Raw genomic sequence first — 18,940 nt, 5'->3', positions numbered from 1 at the left:
AGTTCCTATTTTTACACCCGAAAGACTGCAGACTCTAAAGGTGAAAGACAAAATCTGTCCAAAAAAACCCAGATACAAGACATGATCTGACAAAGTTCTCAAGGAAGTGCTATGCATTAAATGCAGCGTGGTAAAACTGAAGCCTGGCTTTTTTTCCTATATCCACCTTGGGCCTCACAACAGACAAATCCAACTTGCTCAGTGTTGCGCTGCTTGCCTTTTGGTGAAAGGAACAATGTTTAATGTCATTGCTCATCTAAATTGTGAGATCTTTTATTTAACTTCCAACTTTTCTTTGCAAGATGTTCTGCACATTGCTGTCCCTAATCACAGTTTGAGCTTCTGGGCTCTACAGAATAAAAATAAGGAGATGACAGAACACAACAGGACATGTACCCCCATTATTAAAATCTGCTTTGATACTCACCTGCTGCTGTTCCTTATCATCTGATTTAATAGCAAGTATCAAACTCCGTGTAAACGTCTGCAGTTCAAAATACTTCTGTTTGTGATTCTCCAACTCATTTTCAATGAATCTGACTTCTTCATTCTGAGGGGGAAAATTGCATACAGTTTTGCAAGTAATAAACTATACTGCATCACTTTAGTACATACTAGTACTTCAAACTTTTTTGTGTGTAAAGAAGTAAATCAGCATGTTGTGATTCCTGCCAAAACCAGTACTAGAATTCTTGAACGTAGCATGTAGACATTCAATACAGAGGTTCCTGATGGACCACCAGGAGCATCGCCCTAAACCTACACACACGTGCCATCTGCTTTCTCATTCTCCTCCAAAAGAGGACTGGAATGGCCAAACAGGTTCCACACAGACAGTCATTAAAGAACGAACGACTTAAGCCTAAGTACATAAACTTAAAGGAAGCACTTCCATTTTAAAATAAAGAAAAATGGAGCCTAGGTCTCTTCCCAGAAGAGATGATCTTGAAAAGGCAGGCTGACCCATGACACGGAGCAACAACTCAGTTCATCACTACAGCAGGAGGTCTGACACTCAGGCCACGGAAACTAACTTGAGGATTCGTCATTAAAACACAGCATCTCTACAACAGCCAAATTTGCTGTGTGCTGCAGAGCAGAAGCTTATCAACCTCCCCAGGATCTCTGAAGTTAATGAATAAAGAAGAATGTATTTATAAGAATAGAGAAATATTAGTAATCTATACAGTGAATAAAGAGACATTTCATAGAGTCATAAAATTGTTGGAGTTGGAAGGTTTTTCCAAGCTTTGTATGTAAACTGATGTCACTGTACCTGCAAATCACTTTCATAATACAGAAATAACAAACACCTGGATTAAAAATTTAGACTGATACACACTTCAGCATATTTCAAGTAGCTCTTCTCCCTTAAACTCACCAACTGGTTGGTATGTAAGATCTAAACACTAAACTTATCTATTGAGCAACCAAAATTAATCTTCTCTAGTTATTAACCTTTGGGAAGATCACATAACCTAAACACACAGTTCACCTTTAAGGAACAAAATCATTGTGCATTATTGCAAAAAGGTATCTGCATAGTGGCACTAAATGCACACCCTCTGTAAAATGATAATGATAAAAATACCCATTAGAATTATGACTGTATAGAATTAAGATTATACATGATACACACAAAGTAAGCATGTAGGTTCATAGAGATTTCATGGCAAATGCTGCGTTTATCAGGGGATATCTGAGAGAAGAAAATGGAAGATAACAATTTAATACAGACAACCCTGAGTAAATTCTAAGCTGAAGTTTTATGAAGATTGTTCCATGGCAAAACTGTGTTCTCACATACTGCACATCCTGTTGCACACAACCTCGCCTGTAATCCACAGTCTAGCTTTTCTGTAAGCCTAAATCCCTGCTATAGAGTACATAGCTGGAAGAAAGAAGGGGAAAAGGGAAAAACTTCCAGAGAATGCCTTTAGAAGTACAATCAAATGTCTTATGGTAATCTAGATATGAGATTCTACTATGAAGCCATTTTATATAGGTCTCATTTTCCAATAAAATAATGAAGAGTTTTTGGACAGAAGGTCAAATAATGTAGCAGAATATTCCCTTTTGAAAACAAATGGAAGAGAGAATTAAAAAAAAAAAAAAAAAGGCACCACCCTTATTAGGCAGCCACAAGACTAATTAGGTTGGCAGTGGTGCACATAAAACGTTCCTTGCTGGCTGGTTTTGATGGCAGCAAACAGTTACATAAGCAAACTTCAATTTGGGGGCTTACATAAGAAAATCAGCTTAATGTATTTCTTCTAGATGGAAACTTACAAGATGCTTCTGTAGCAGTGGATTTTGGCCAGTCAAAGATGGAATTCAGATTTATGCACAAAAGCCAGAAAGACTAATCACTAATGTCAAACAACAAAGCAACAAACAAGACTCTGTAGGGCATGCTGTCACAACAAGCCTTTCAGTTTGGTGACAGGTGACATTATGAAAAGGTCATTCCCTATCCATATTCATTCTGTACTGCCCTTACCAGGAAAATACTGCTTGAGGGAGTAATTTTTGTTCCGAACAGATGATCTATTCATTATTTTGGTAACTGATTATCATTAGAAGAGCATACCTGTTTCTAACTAAAAAAAATTAGCTACTTACATAAAAATGTGCTCAGTACACAATAAAGAGCTGTCGCAACTTGTAAGAGAGTTGTAACAAATATTACCTTTGCCATTTGGGAGAAGACAGCAGCTGTCAGATATCCAACTGATTTTCCTCCAACCCACAGCTACCACTTACAGACAAGTTCTGTGCTACATTGTTAGAATGATTTATTTCTCAGTTCCTCCATTTTATTAGAAGAGTTCAGCTGTTACATCCCTTTCCAGAGCTGGCAGCATCATGCTGCTTTTTAAATCACGCTGTAGCACTCCAAAGAACAATTTTGGCACAGAACGATGAAGTTTTGTTTTAGATACTACATAAATTTGTCTTGGGACACGTGGTGGGAGCTGCAGATGGCTACAGCCAGAGTAACACAGCTCCTCTGTAGAAGTGGAACTTTTCCTGCTTCCCTCTGCACTGAAATATGGGTAAACTGACTTTAAGAGGGATGAGGAGATGTGACTGAAGGGATGACACGTGGCACTCTGACTTTCTGGTAAGAGCAGAGGAGTTCCAGGCTCTCGCCTTTGCTGAATTCCTCACAGACAGACCTGTCAGAACGTTCTGTGAAGGACTATCCTGCTAAACATCTCATAGTCTGAATTACTCACCTTGTAATCCAAAAGAGAACTCATTTGATCCACTTCAGAATTACTTATCATATCACTTTCTTCATCATCTATAATTTCTATTTTCTGAAACAGAAGTAAATGGCTCATTCCAAACATGCAAATGTGTAATCAGACAAACAATCCTATCTCAGACTGACATGATAGGGTGAGGGTAAGAGGACCTGGTGCTTGCTTGTGAACAATTTAGAAGTGTGGAGCACCATTAGATGGCAATCATGCACCTCAGCCACAGGATCCAGGAGGAAATTGAATGAAACTATGCTCAAGAGCTGCTGCCATGGTGACTCAGGCTGTTTACATGTCACCATGCTTTTGGCATTAAGTCACACACTGCATCTCATTACAGCTCGTAAAAGCCTGCATTTTATTCCATAAGCTGCTCATTGAAGACTTCCTAGAAAGCAAAGATTATCACAGTTTATTCCTCCGGAACAAAAAAGACATTACAGCAAGTGACAAGCAAGTCCAAACTGACCTACTTCTTGCCTAAGGAACTGAGGAGGTCCTTTGGCCTATTTTGGTCATGGTGCAAGTCAAATGCTCTAAAATGCATGAAGACAGCTCTAATTTCATACACATTGACTTTTCCCCTTAAATCTTAATAATTCTCGGATTTTTTTTTTTTATATTGAGTTTCATAAGACATCTAAAGTTAAATGTTTAAGGTCAACATTAATGCTGTTCAAGACTTAGAAATACCATATAATCACAAATTTTAACTGTATTAACTTCCACGCAGTGTTTTTCTTCCCCACAGAAAGCCTTCTTAGATGAGAAAATCAACTCAAAACATAAATTCTGTATTTTCTCCTACAGAAATTACGTGTCTTTAGTAAACTTACGGCATTTTTTTTTAATTCACATCTAAATCAGATCTCAATCAGCTGGAATGATTTTGAATTAGACAATGATAAGAGATTGGCACTTCTACCCAAGAGTTCAGAAGAATAACTCAATGACTTTTGAGAGAGAAGCAGTGGTCAAGTAAGAAAAGGATGTTTTGGCTGTTTTGTTTAGTTAGTTTTACTACTTTTCACTATTTTGGCAGTTGAAAGCGTACAGAGACTGCTTATATTGCAATATGCTCCTATTGGTCAAAGTGGTTTCATTCCACCGTTCAGTACACTATGTGATACAGCATAGGCAACGACTCACACTGACACAATAGATTCTAATGGTTCGTTCTCAAGCTGTTATATTAGAGGAGGTTTCTTCACTACAGCTTGCGTGTGTGCCTTCTTCCCCCCTCCTACAGAGCAGCCATTGGAAGCTTCCTTCTCATCCCCCGTGAGCTACCCATAAGGACTGGCTATCACTCTCACTACCCCACAGGCATGTGTCACAGGGAGGGAGGGGAAACCACACTTTCTGTTGATCAGTGTCTGACAACCCAGCTGAAATGACAGCACTTCAAAGGCTTAATGTCACAAAGATCTGCTGCTGCATCATACACTGAGCTACACTGTGATCTACGTATTTTGGGGGTTAGAGGAAATTATTTTTGAGGAAAAAACTTCTAAATAAATGTCAGTCGTTCACTGACTCTCTTATAACCATACATTTTAAGATAGCGGGGGAAGGAATAGACCTGAATTTCAAATAAGAAAAAGTGTTATGCAAAGTCTAAGTGCAACTGCAACAGCACACATTTCAAGAACTGTTACAGTTCTAATAAAACAGAGTGTGAAAAAAAAAAAAAGTCATCTTTGCCTCCCCCCTTCCCTCTTATCAAATTATATAATGCTGGAGTTTAGGTGGAGAACCGAGCCCTTGGACATCCCCTTTGCAAACCTTTTACCTTTGTCATTTTATATTCTGCATCTCCATGGCAAACACGTCAGCCTGAGTGATTATATCTAAGGTCACAGCAGGCTGCTACAGTAAACAGAAAGGAAAAAGGAGCTGCTTCTATTCAGACAAGCCACAGAACATACAGCCTGGGATTTTTTTTATCCAAAAGCTGACCATATACTATCAAAAGAAATAAAAAAGGAATAAAATGTTATCTTCTCCACATATATACACCTGTAGAGGAAAAAGAATCTCCTGTTCATCAGCCCATTTCAGCTTTTGTGTGATTAACAAAAAAAACAACTGTAAAATCAGAGCTGTAGCCTCTGGCTGCAACGGCTGTAACTGGGACCTGTTCATTCTCCAAGTAACTTTTTAAGATAAAAATCACCCTACCACTTGGGGTCTTCTCTCTTCTTCCTCCTCTCCTTTCTTCTAATCTGAGAGAAGGCAGGCTAAACAAAGGGACATATCGCATTATTTGCCATGACTCCTCCCTCTGTCTTTCCTTCCTTGTCTCAATGCAGTCAATTAAGAAAAGCAAGAACAACTGTGTTTGACTTAACGTGAATGCAAGTGGGAAAACAATGATCATCTAAGTAATGTCCTATTGAGATTAAGGGAACGGACTGATCTCACAGACTGAGGGCTAGGTACAAAGAGCAAGCACTAACAATACCTGACTTCCTTAAAGGTACCAAAATTTTTCACTTTTTTTCTAATTCTTACTGTTTTAATATAGCAGGTACTAACAGAGCACTACCCAAACACTGCACCTTGCACTATAGGAAAAGCCACTGGACTGTTACAGTATGGAAAAATGTCCAGTATTCAGTTTCTACTGAATGTGCATAATTGTCTCCTCTAGTATTTTTAGTACAGTTTCTTCCAGCACTCAAACAATATGAAAATACACTCTCAGAACTCAACTGAAGTTTTTACCTAGTGAAAAACATGGTGTTGGACAGCAACTTCAACATTAGACATAAAGGAAGTCACATCAGTGGAAAAGGACAGGTGTACATACCACATTATCAGCAGCTACTGGATTCCGCTCATCATCTTTGTGATGAATTTCTTCATTTTGAAGAGCTTCATTTGTTTCTTCTGCAAAAACAAACGAGTCTTTCAGATTTCATTCAAATTTTATGCTTAAGGAATGTTAGTTGCCCCTGTGACCAAATACGTCACATCTACTAGATACAAAAAATGAAAATCATTATCAGAAGCTGAGCAAACAATAATACTCCATGTCTCATTAAAGAAGACATTGTACCACAAGCTTCTCAGGCCAAAGTCATGCCAATTGCTAGTGGAAAAGACAGAAAAAATATCTGTTATTCTCTTGCCACGTACCAAAACATTCCTAGTTCTAGGTTCAGGTTGGAATATTCAAAGATGATGAAGTGTTTCACACGTCAGAGGTGCCCAGAACATTTTTTAAGGAATTAATACATGAAAAATCCAGCATGCACTGTAATTATAGGATAGATATCAGAATCCTCCTACTTGCAGGCACTGGCTACTTTTGAACAGAACAGTGATCAAGTAGATTATCTCCTTCTTGTATGGCAAACTGCTTATTTCCAATAGACCTAGGCTTGGCCTGCTCTGTGTACAAGCGAAGCACATGCCTGAAAACAGAGCAAGTCTTATCCTTAGATCTCAGCACAAGATGATTCCATTAGCCCTGACTTCTGCTAGAAAAAGATAAGATATTCTCATTGCTGTGATTAAGTGCGTTTCTCAGATTTACTTCAATTCTCCACATTTAACTCAAAGACCTGAAGGAAGCAGTTTAGAGAAACAGCAAATAAATAAGAAACAGAGACGAGAGTGCTCTGGTAAGAAACCTAAGTGAGGGCATGAACAGTGAGGCCAACGCTGATGGAAACACATGGCATCAGGTGCTGTGCAGCGCCTGCAGCATGAGAGGGGCAGAGGGGCAGCAGTGGGACAAGGCGTACCTCCTCCAAGCACGCAGAGCTAACAGGACTTAACAACAGGATTTAAATGGAGACTACTGACGCTCACAGAGAATGGATCCAGGCCAGCGTCCAGCATCCAGGCCAGGCCATGGTGAGTTATTGTTTTCTGCCAGTAAATATCTCTATACTGAACAAACGTTAAATTGATTTGAAACAACACAAAATAATCTGCCACCGGCTGCACTGCAGAGGAAAATCTCTACTAAAACAAAAGCGAGTGGTTCCAAATGGGAAAAGCGTGAGGCAGGGAGCAACCACCACCCACCCTGTGCTGCTCACAGGGACCCCAGCAGCCCACAGCTCCCCTCACTCTGCAGCCTGCAGCCACCACTTCCTCATTCCACCAGTGAATCCAACTGCCTGCAGCACTTTAAAATCTTTAAGTGTTCATGCTCAGCTAACATAAACTGGCATAGTTCAGTGGCCTCCACGTTGAGTTCATTTACACTAACTTTAAAAAAGGCAAGGCACTGTCTGAATCTTAGTGCTCGATTTTGGAGAGTATAGCCTTCTTTTTTCTTTTATTTTTTAATATTTATGTGGTACTTTTTAAAACCTAATGCCAACACTTCCACTCTAATTCGGCAATTTAAAATATCCTAAGAGTTATGGTTGGGTTTTTTTGTTTGTTTGTTTTTTTGTTTTTGTTGTTGTTGTTAATTAAGACTGAGAGTTATACTGAAACAATCACATCTGTGGTTGAGCAGTGTACATGATGGTCGGTGTGACTATTTTCAGGAAGTTCCCAGTAATCCGAGCAATGAAATCTGCTGGTTTCAACTGTAGAAGTCAGCAGAAACAATTCTTGTGGTAGGATGGAAGAGAGACTCCTGGGTGCTATGCAAACCCCACAGATTTCTGGTCCTTCCTTACACTTTGACTATACTCATCTGCTCAAAGTCCTGCACTCTGCTGTAGGAAAGCCTCGTTCAATACATGCAGTGTTATTTTTTGCTTTAAGCTGCAGAAAACTCAAGTTCTTCCCCCATCACCACTTTCTTTCAAACAGATCTGACTAAATCAGGGCCTTCCACACCTCAGGCAAATCAAGGACTCCAATTCTGCATCTCACTTGGCTTTCAGTCATTTGACCCATTTCTTAATCATCTTATTCTCTTTATAGTAGGTTATGACAAAGCTATCTCAAATTCATTCCCAGCAGTTCTCCATCTCTCTAGTTCTTTCTTTAAACTGTTCAGACAAAATGACAAGATCAAGTCTGGCATATGAAACTGAAATACTGCACGCTTGTTCAGACTTTCTTTCAGCTTAGACAACAAAAGTTTTATTGATCTCTTCTAATCAGAAGCACTGGGAGCAATTAGTCAAGGCTGCAAAACTGGTGAAAGGAGCAGAGTGGCAATTTGTGCCCTCGGCCCAGAACATGAGTGTACAGGAGGGGAAGGCATAGGTTTGTCCCATGTGGTCAGATGGTTCTTTAAGGTGCAGTAAAAGGGAATTAAGTTCAAGACACTTATCACTCCAGAGCATGGAATTCACTGTGAACAAACATGCACCCTGTAGATGCAGTTCTAAGGCTTCCTGAACTGTCTCCAGCTACTGACTTTGATTCTTACTGCAGATCTGTATCTGCCTGTCAAAGCACATACACACACCTGAGGCAGCTTAATGGCACAAGTTCTGCTGTGCTCTGACACAGTCTGAAGCTCTTTTAGTTTAAGACAGAGTTTGAGCTAATTCATTTTCTGAACTTATCATTTTGAGTTTATTGTGGAAACCATAACTGCAAAGCTCTGGTCGCCTCAAAGCTAGCAGCTTCACATGCATCAGTGCTTCTTCAGCCACGAATTGCTGATGTGACCCTAACAGAACTGATGTTCAAGTTCACAGAGTAGAACTGGTGAGTTACCAGAGAGCACCTGTAAAACTCAGCTTCCCGGGGAAAGGAGGCTGATCCACCAGTACTGTTTGCTCACCTCTCAGTTGCACGAGCAAACTGTGAACTTGTTAATTAACTTCTGAGGAATCTGGCAGAAAAATAATCTTATGACAGAAAGTTTCTGAAAGCTTTGTGATAAAAACATTGGCAGCATTCACAGAGAGAAGTAAGAGACCAAACAGTACTGTCTATAGAAAACGACACTCTTTCAGACATTTCTGAATGTGTACAACAGAGAACCCAAAGCATGCAACAGTACAAAATTAAAAACACATGCACAGTGGTAACTGCATTTTCAAATACCTTGTGAGCTTCCTTCAGATAAGCAGATTGATACTTCATCATTCCTATCATTATCATCCCCCACTTCAGTAGCAGTTTCCTCTCCTGGATTAAGTGCTGATTTAGAAACAAATTCAGATTGATCAGAGAAATCAGCAGGACCTCCTCTAGGGGGTGGGACCTCAATCCCCATTAAACGGTACTTCCGTCTTCGATTCCCAATCCACGTCTTGCAAGAGAAATAAACATGAATTATAGCAGAAACTGTAACAAAAGCAATAGACCCACAATCAAGTGAAATTAGCACATCTGTATTCTAAGAACAGGAGTACAGCCAGCAATCCAAAGGAGGTGACTATTCCTCTATATTTGGCCTTCATGAGGCTGCTTCCTGGAGTATTGTGCTCAGTTTTAGACCCCAATGCAAGTGAAAAGGGAAGAAAAGTGCAGAGCAAAAGGAATAAAAGCAACAGCTGCAAGTTACAGCAAGAAAAATTCTGACTAGAACTGAGAAAAAAAGAAAGCAGATGTTTTACAGTGACGGCAGTCAAGCACTGGAATGGTTTGTCCACAGGAGTTTTGCAATCTCCAGCCATGCAGGTAGTCAACATTTCACTGGACAAGGCCCTGACCTAACTGTGAAGCCAGCTCTGCTATGAATAAAGGCAAGGACTAAGTGATCTTGTATGCCCATCCCTCCCTAAATTATTATATGAAATCAATATATGATCTTGGATTCAAGTTCTCTTGGTTCACAACTTTGATCAAACCACCCTGTGACCCAAATGGTCCACCTATTCCAAGGTTTCCTACAGCACAGGAAAAAATATTCAAGATGGTAGCTTTACATCGCTTCACTTTGATATGGAAGCATACTTTGTAAAGTAAGTGAAGTAATCTCAAAACAATATTATCTTTGTGTCATCTTTAGTTGTAGGACGAGCCTTTAGGAAAAGAAATGACAGAGCTTCCTAACTGTTAACTGACTTGCTTTCTCTGATGAGTTCTAAAGAACAAATTATGCTAAAATTTTTAAAGACTCAAAAAAGAGTTCAGTGTGATGTAGTAAGACTTGTCGGCAACTCTTTATCTCAACTCTCCTCTTTTCCTTGCATTACCCAAGCTTTTCAGTCTCACCCATTTCAATTCCACTTGTCAGCTCTTCTTCACAGACACTCGGTTCCATCAAAATCAGTTTCTCTCTGGTATCCAAAAACCCTGGAATCAGCTTCTTTGCCTGATCATAACTTCTAGTCTTCTTGCCTTGGCCCTCCCCCCTTCCATGCCGTCCATAAGATGACAGGAGTGGTGCTGCCAGCACTGGAAGCACATCCACCACCACCCCAGGACCTGACCACATGCTGGTACAGGACTGCTGACAAGGGAATTGTGCCACATAAGCTATAATCATACAGAGCATAGTGGATCACTGCAATTATTAGGTATGTACAATACAGTCAATAGTGGGCTTTGAAGCATGGTCAGTGCTGGAATTTCTGGATTCCAAGAAACAAATATACCTCTAGAAAGCATATGCATTGCTATTATTGAAAGCACGTTAATGGGGCATGGAAAATGTACATCGCTTCCATAAGGTCGGAGCCCCAACAGAGTTTGCCAAACATATTAGAATGTTACAGGATTTTTTTCTTTAAAGATATATGAAAAAACATTATTATGGCCTTATTTTGGAAATAATTGCAACGTTTCTTCTTCCCAATCCACTCAATTTAACTACTGTTCCAACACGTAGCACAATAAAGATTATTAAAAAACTTATTGCTTATAATACCTTAGTTATCAGAGAGAAAAATTAAGAAACACAAACTACAGTCCCAACTATTATAGTTCCATGCTGTGCCAGCCTTAGGAAAAAGTAAAGTAAGATACAATAAGCTGCATCTCTAACTAGGTAGAAGATGGCATGGCTAACACTGGTCTTGGCAAATCATTTTTCCTAGGTGCTACTTGCTTTCCCAGCTCTAATTTTCCTCAGTGACAAATGCAAAACAGGTACAAAAAAAGCTAACTAGAGATTGTTGTACAATACATAGCATTTGGGGTGGCAATAAATAGTGTTAACAACTATGCAGTTTAAGAATCAATATGCTTTTTTTTTTTTTAACTAAAAAATTCTGAAAAAAAAAAAGAAGAGGCTCCTGGACAAGACAGATATGACCAGTCTTTTTATGTGCTTCTCAAAGCAGAAATTCTTTCATTCAACCTACTGAATATATCATGGAAAACGAATGTATTTTTACAGTATATCAAAATGGGAAAGACAAGTTGTAAGCTTCCACATAGAGTACATGCTATGCTTAAATGTGAATACTGTGGAGCCATACAATGACGAGAGTATGAGCAGAATAGTATTTCCTTGTAAGCAGTGTAGTAATGTCAATTATATCCCTAAAATGACACGTCCTTGAAAACTTCAAAACTACCTGTAAAGTACATATGATCAGACTCACTAAGCCCACTTACAACAGCCAATAACAAATTCAGCATCAGCTTCACCCGACGACAAGGAGGAGGTAAGGAAGAGAGGACAAAGGCTAGGTAGAAGCAGCCAGTGTATGTTTGCTGTGAGTAAGCCTGCAGGTAAGCAGGCTGACAGGGAGCCACCTAAGAAGTGTGATTATAGCTCTGCAGTGATTGAGGTTAGGGTGTCAGCACGCTACAAAGATTCTAGGTTGGAACCCTCAGAAATCCCAGGTAATGGAAAAAACACAGACTGAAGATTCCAAGTTGTTTTTTCACATTGTTTCTTGATCATAAACTGGATCTATACTGTGCCTAGGCCCCCCAAAAGAAGCTGTTAATCAGATAGGATTAAGCAGCCTTTCTGCTGCATATCTCTGCAGAATTACTAGTAATTCAAGCTGTCAATAGCATAGCATGAAGCAGGACCAACCTAAATCTCACTACAACTTTCAAGTCTGTCAGTATAGAGGAACCTGGGGCAGAGGTTAGTTTGATACTGGTAACAATAACAGTTACCATGAAGAAAAAGAAATTTTTGTTTGCTCATCCATTTGCATGTGCACACACACTGAAGAGTTTTAAGAAGCTCATCTGAACCTGGTACAGTGGTCCTGAAGACAAAAGTATTTCAAGAAGACACTATTAAAAGATGTGCACAAAACTTCTTACTGCCAATCTCTGTATGCCAAGAAAGGAACAAAGGGAGACTAAGCAAGGGTGTCAGACTGCCTGTTATCCAGGAGACCATTTTTGCTGCTTTCAGTGGAAACAGCTTCAGTTTTTGAAAGTGAACTGAAGATCTTGGAAAACATTCTCTCTCTACAGAGAAAAGAAAAATTCCTTTAAGCCTCCAAAAACGTGCAACTTCATTTTTTCTTAATTCAGATTCAGTCAGGAAAATAAGCAAGTAAATAGCCAAGTTCACTATTTCAAACTAATTTGATACCATACAGATATACCAATCCAACAGAGATCTTCATACGAGTTTCAAATAAAGGCTCTCATCTCTTCTGTTTTGGTAGCATTTCATCTTTTAAGTACAATCATTTTATGTTCCATTAAATAAAAAAATTGTCATGCCTTTTCCTTGTATTTTTCATACACTTTTCAAGAGTTTGATTGCTGTCACCCTCTTTTCCTTCGGTGTCAGGTTTAAGGGAGCGATGGAAAACGAGCAGTCTGAAGGCTGAAAGGAGCAGTCACAATTGTCATGCCCATTAAGATGGGAAAGGACAGCTCTAATCAAATTTTTGTGCTGACTGCAAAGACAGTCAGACTATTTTCTGAAGATGGAAGCACTGAGTGAAGAAGAGACCTCTGTTTTTAGAGTGATGATACATCTGGTAATTGTGTTTACAGTGGCAACTATATTTGGATGTTTTACCAAACTTCCCCACCTCAGGAACAGACAATGCAGAATGACTCTCAGCAAACAGGATATCTACACTAAGCATGTACTTTCTAAAGCAATCCTTCCTCAAAGGCACAGACTATCAAACTGAAAGGACTCAGAATTCTTTACAGTACCCCTTGCCCTCTGTCACAACTCAATCCAGCTTCAAAGCAGCCTCGGAAAATAAATTTTGTTTTTGAACTTTTTCTTTTGTATGTTTAAAATTACTTTTTTCCTGTAAGTATTGAAAAATATTTTCCCTGTATCTCTAGAGGGTCTTTTTTGTATCTTAATCACAATATAAATGACAACACTTCTCATTCATCTAGGATATCCCTAAAAACATGCAGGGCTTATTCAAAACCTCACTCAAATCTAAAGAGAATGTCAAACTGTTTGGAGTGCTACTTCTACTCCTGATCAATAAGACTCTTACCTGAGGGCTTTTTTCTATATATAGACTACAGAAAGAGCAAGAGAACACTTCCTAAAATGGTCATTCATTATGTAATACATGAAATCTATTTCAAGCTTCCTCATGAAATTTTTAAAAGCTTTCATCTGTCCTATTTTTGCTTCTGCTACAAGATAGGGGAAGGCTCTGGATTTCTTACCCGCACTATTTCACAGTCAACATTTAATTCTGCAGCAACAGCTTCTATTTTCTCTCTGCAGACTGAGCCCAGGCTGGTCATGCCATTGTCCCAGTATTTCTTTAGGGTCGCCAAGTCTCGGTCACTAAATTGGGTGCGGTCCTGTAACTGTAAGATAAAAGAAAACAGAATACTGTTAGATTAAAAATCCTTATCCTGTTCATTTAATTTCTAGAGGTCTTCCACACAGTAGGATGTATGTTACACTGTCTTTGTGGCTTTTCTTCTAACTCACCCTTCAGAATTTTTTTTAAGTTCAGTTACTTATCCAGGCCAGAACAGCGTTCCCTGGGAGTTGCTTGAAAGGCAGTGGCAGTGCTGAAATGAGTTTAAAGCACGTTAGCTTTGTTCCAAACTCCACCTGATTTTTAAATTTGTTTTATCTTACTCCAGAAGACCTTACTGAAAATAACTTTTTCCACTTGTGCTGTTTACTCTCTCCACCCAATTTATGGAAATTACTCCTTAAGGCTTTTCAAGTTTCTCACCATCCCCCACCTAAAGTTCTTTTATCTTACTGCAAACTACAATACATGCATAATTCAAAGGATTCTGAGTTCCTAAAGGGAATACTTTAATGTTTATTTGGTGAGCTTCAGAGTTTAAATTGGTTCTACAGTTTATTTGCAAGTTCCCTAACTCTGTGTATATTTATCAAAATAGGTGATAGTAGATTACTGACAATAAGCAGTGAAACTGAGAAACAAATCCTACACTTCCTGCTAATTCTTCCTACCATTTTTATGGGCTTCAGTCTGCCAACAGAACCTTTAAGTTTTATCAATACCTTTTAGCCCAGAATTTTAACTAACATTTCAGGTTTCTTTATATCAGCCCACGTTTGTCATCTCTCCAGCGATTAGGAGCATACAAACATAACTATAAAGTGCATTAGTCATCACATGTGCCAAATTTGTCATCATTTCAACAGCTGAATTTTGAGAGAAATAATCTGGTCTCACACCTGAAATCCAGGTTTGCCCATTTGAAAACTGTTTGAAGTTAGAATGAAATAACTCTAAAGTGCATTAAAACACAAAATGTTGGAAACACCTAAGCCTCCTTAATGCACTGGTAAAAAGGATGTCAAAACATGGCTGTGGCTTCACCCAGCCAAGCACAGAACACCAGAAGCTGCTCCCACCTTGCCATCCAGCCGCTCACACGCCGGGAGGAGCCCAGCAGCAGCCAGGCAGCCGGAGCCCAGCAGCAGCCAGGCAGCTGGAGCTGCAGCCACCCTGTGCCCAGGGCCTGAGCCCAGCAGTGCCTCAGGTGCACTCCCAGATGGCTGCTGCAGCCTGCCTTCAGCTGGGAGACCACCTGGAGCATCTCAGCACTGCTCAGGGCAGTAAGTGGACTTCACCCGGAGAGCACACTGCTGAACTAAATCCCTCATGTACACTCCTAAGCAGATGCTGGTTAGCCTGACCTGACCTACACTCTGAGTACCTGCAAGCCACCTTTCAAGGATGACGTGGTCATTTCCCAAATCACTGTGACAATATCTCTTCTTATAGCGGTTGGCAAAGCAGAATGCCACTTCTAAAAAGGGCTGCATGAATTCTCTTGTTCTGCATGGAATGGTCAGGGAGAGGCAGCCTAGCACTGAGAAAAGGGAAGGTAGAAAGGAATGTGATAGCAGTGCTCACTACAGAAGGAGAAACAAGTCAGTCTGGCCTCCCCCGCTCTTTGTGATGGGCTGGAAGCTTAGGGCAACTTTATCTTCTGAAGCATATTGAGTGTTTATAAAAAAGTAAAAAGAATTTCTTCCTAACATCTAACCTACATCTCCCCTCTTTTAGAAGTCGCTCAGCTTTTGCACACTAAATACATGGATTTAGTTTTTCCTCATACTTGGGAATAAGATGACAACACATATTTCTGCTTTTTGGTTGCTCTTGCAGCTGCTGTCACATCAGGTACTTTACCCTTCCTCTTTCTGCTGAAGGACTCGTGCAGCAGCGCATGAATCACACTGATACCGATCGCAGGTCAGACAAGGGAATGGAGAACAAGCTTTTCCAGTCAAATGATACGAAAGAAAGAAACAAAACTCTACAACACACACTGCATGAGAGAGTCCAGAAAGCAGAAACAAATGGAGAGGAAAGATGTTCAAGTAAATAGATGATGGTATTCTTTAGAAACACATGAAGTTGGAAACAGAAGCTACAATTATAGAATCATAGAATTGTTTGAGTGGGAATGGATGGACCCTTAAAGGTCATGTAATCTAACTCCCTTGCAATGAGCAGGGACACCAACATCTCCATCAGAGAGTTGAGAGGCAGGTCCAGCCTGACAGGCCTGAGTATCTCCAAGGGAGGATTGAGACTTGAAATCATACCAGTGCCCCCTAAAGAAAGATATTTGGCACCTGGGGGCTCAGAATGACCAACAGGTCACTGTGAGTAGCAGGCTCCTGCACACGTTAACAAACTGCAGAAGCTGCCCACGTGCTTCGCAGACATGAGCTGCACTACACTGCATCAGGGAGCACAAAGGAAGATTCTCTCCTTCACTTACACTGCTCTCACTGCTGGGATCCACCTCAGCCCATAGGCTTACTAAATGTACGTAACACCTAAGCTTATTAAAACTCAGATTAGGACTGGCTGCTTTCTGTAAGTGACCATGCAGTGTCTTTGCATGGATTTCTTACACAAACCACATTCAATTACATTATCATCCCCTGGACAAATACTGTAAGTTTGACTCCTGCATTATACACTACTCAAAAATTACTTAACGCTCACAAAAGTTGGTGTCTTTTGTAAGGAAATAAAGGGCAGAACTCCTACATTGAACATGCACCTTCCATCTGTTTGGTTAATAACCTCCTCTTATTTAGTATTACCAGAGGAATTGGGGAAACAAAGAAGAAAATGTACAGTTCTAGAAATACCACAGCACTGATGGTGATCAGCAGTTACCACAGGGAGGGGAAAAAATTAACAAAAAAGATAACACTGAAAAGCTTCATCTTTAAGATAACACTTCTTACAACTGAAGACAAGTCAATAATTCAGTTCCTATTTTTTACTTCATTATTACGAACACTGTGAATACAATTCTCATGTCCTTCCTTCAAACTCCCTACTTGCTGATTTGAGGCCCAACTTTATCCTTGAGAGCATTAACTGTCTGTATTAACTGTCTGTGGAATACTTTACATTTATCAGTTCAGCTGTCCATACTTTGAAAAGCAGATAGAAGCTTCTTCCAGCAGAAAATAGCCCATCAACTCACAATGAAAAGCAATCCTTGTGAGCAAATTGAATCAGCAGTTCTGCCAAGCTCAGGGTTAAACCCTGCTTATCCCCTGACCTCTCAAGTGTAATAACAACACTCTTATAAGAGATGACCCAGTTTATTATAGGCATCCCTGGCACTTGGCCAAGCCCCTCATTATACTCACTGCCTGCAATATTTGTGGTGCAATCCCAGGCTCTGTAATTGGTACGAGTAATTACACTTCAGTGCAGTGTCCTTAGCCCGTTGTTTATTAGCACCTGCCTTTTTTAGATCAGTTCTTATGTGTCAATTGAAAATGTTCAGATTAGGCATATCCTGAAGGCATATTCTGAAGTTAAAGAACTAGGTCAGCAGCCCAGTTCTGATGCTCTGTGATTAAGTGTTCTACGACCACAGTTACTTCTAGCAAATGAACCTCCTGCAACATATACTAGTCACTACTACAGAGTGTCTTGCTCCCTGGCAAATGTTGCAATTTCTTCTCCAATGGCCAACACTGCATCTCTTTATAGAAAGAACAGGCTAGTCTTCAGCCACACACAACTCATAGAATTTGCTTTACTGTCACTAAAAAAAAAACCTTTAAAATCTTGGACTGACTTTTCCCTTAGAACTATCAGCAGAAATATCAGTCAGAGCATCCCTGAAGAGCCTGCTGTCTGTGGGCTGGTGTCCTGTGTGCATTTCCACCCAACCCACTAAGACTCCCAGGATACACACTTCTCCCTGGGGAATTTAAAAAAAATAAATAAGGATGCAGCTGGTGGCCATAATTACCAAAATGATTTGGAGGGTTGGTTTCTGAACACTAATTATCCCCATCTCAAGATTTCCTCTGTCAGCACACAAGCAGATCAGTACCTATCACATGGCACTTCCAATCTGAAGACAAAGAAACATACCAGAAGGCCCCCAGCAAAATGGCTAGGAGTGAGCTGTTACAAATGTTACCACCAAGTCTCATTCATAGAGCAGAAGATACAGAGAAGAACACAATCTGCAGAACCTTCAGACAGACACATGCTTGGACGTGGACTGCAAACCATTACAGCTCCTGTACCACAAGTATGCAACCACAGATTCCTGGAAGAGACTTTTTGCACTTCGCTCCACTGTTTTAGTAAGCCAGATGCTTGCTCTGAGGGAGGCAGGACTAATAAATATTTCAATATTGGCATACAGTTTTAAAATAAAAAGGCTTAACTGAAGTGCACTTGGTTTTAACCCATGGGTTCCCACTTTACTTAAAAAGCCACCCAGAGATAGCTTTCATCAGTACACATAGGCTCACTGTGGCTGTAGTTTTCATGAGGTTTTTAGATCACAACCCAACAAGGAACTTTATTCAGCAGTTGTACTGATGTACCCACACCACCAATGTCTGCCACACACCAGCTGCCACTGCCGTTCCCTCAGACGAGCAAGTTCAGCTGGTGGCAGGACTCACAGCAACACGGAGCTGGATCTGGTCCTTTACCTGATCCAAAGTGCATGACTGCACTCCTGTGACAGACTCTGAGCAGAACACTTTAATGCCAGTGTCTCTAGAATTTTATGGAAATTGGCTGTAATGGCCCAGTGATCTAAATGCAAATGTTCATGACAGAAGCCCTTCACTTACTGCACAGTACAGAACTCCATGTTTTTTGAAAGACATTCACATGAATAACAGAGTGATAGTTCTACACTAATATTCACTAACAGTCAGGATTACATCATTCTAGAGCACAGCTGAGCAGACCAGCAAGTGTTTCTGTAGAACTGTACAGTTATTTGACTCGATGCAGCTGAAGGACAAGGAGAGGATAACAAATTACAAGGCAGAAGATTAAAACAAATTCAGAGCATCTAAAACACAATCTTCTCTATTTTAAACAAAATACAGATCAGCCTTTTTGCTTCTTGAATGGTAGTAATTGCCATAATCACAGTTC

General features: G+C 40.0%; 1 protein-coding gene across 3 annotated transcripts in view; it reads right to left on the bottom strand.

Annotated features, from left to right (window-relative positions):
- HDX (highly divergent homeobox) overlaps positions 1 to 18,940 on the bottom strand; it is a 41,891-nt gene that overhangs the window by 5,535 nt on the left and 17,416 nt on the right. For all 3 annotated transcript variants that reach the window (XM_048959539.1, XM_048959538.1, XM_048959540.1), the window contains 5 exons: positions 13,713 to 13,859; positions 9,243 to 9,450; positions 6,079 to 6,158; positions 3,240 to 3,323; positions 428 to 550 (listed from right to left, as the gene is read on the bottom strand). In XM_048959539.1, coding sequence (XP_048815496.1) covers positions 428 to 550; positions 3,240 to 3,323; positions 6,079 to 6,158; positions 9,243 to 9,450; positions 13,713 to 13,859 — 642 coding nt within the window. The remainder of the gene's footprint in view (positions 1 to 427; positions 551 to 3,239; positions 3,324 to 6,078; positions 6,159 to 9,242; positions 9,451 to 13,712; positions 13,860 to 18,940) is intronic.

This window comes from Lagopus muta, chromosome 13 (genome assembly GCF_023343835.1).
Source record: "Lagopus muta isolate bLagMut1 chromosome 13, bLagMut1 primary, whole genome shotgun sequence".
NCBI lineage: Eukaryota > Metazoa > Chordata > Aves > Galliformes > Phasianidae > Lagopus > Lagopus muta.
The sequence above is the reverse complement of the archived record's forward strand: the minus strand, read 5'-3'. Positions and strand labels throughout refer to the sequence as shown.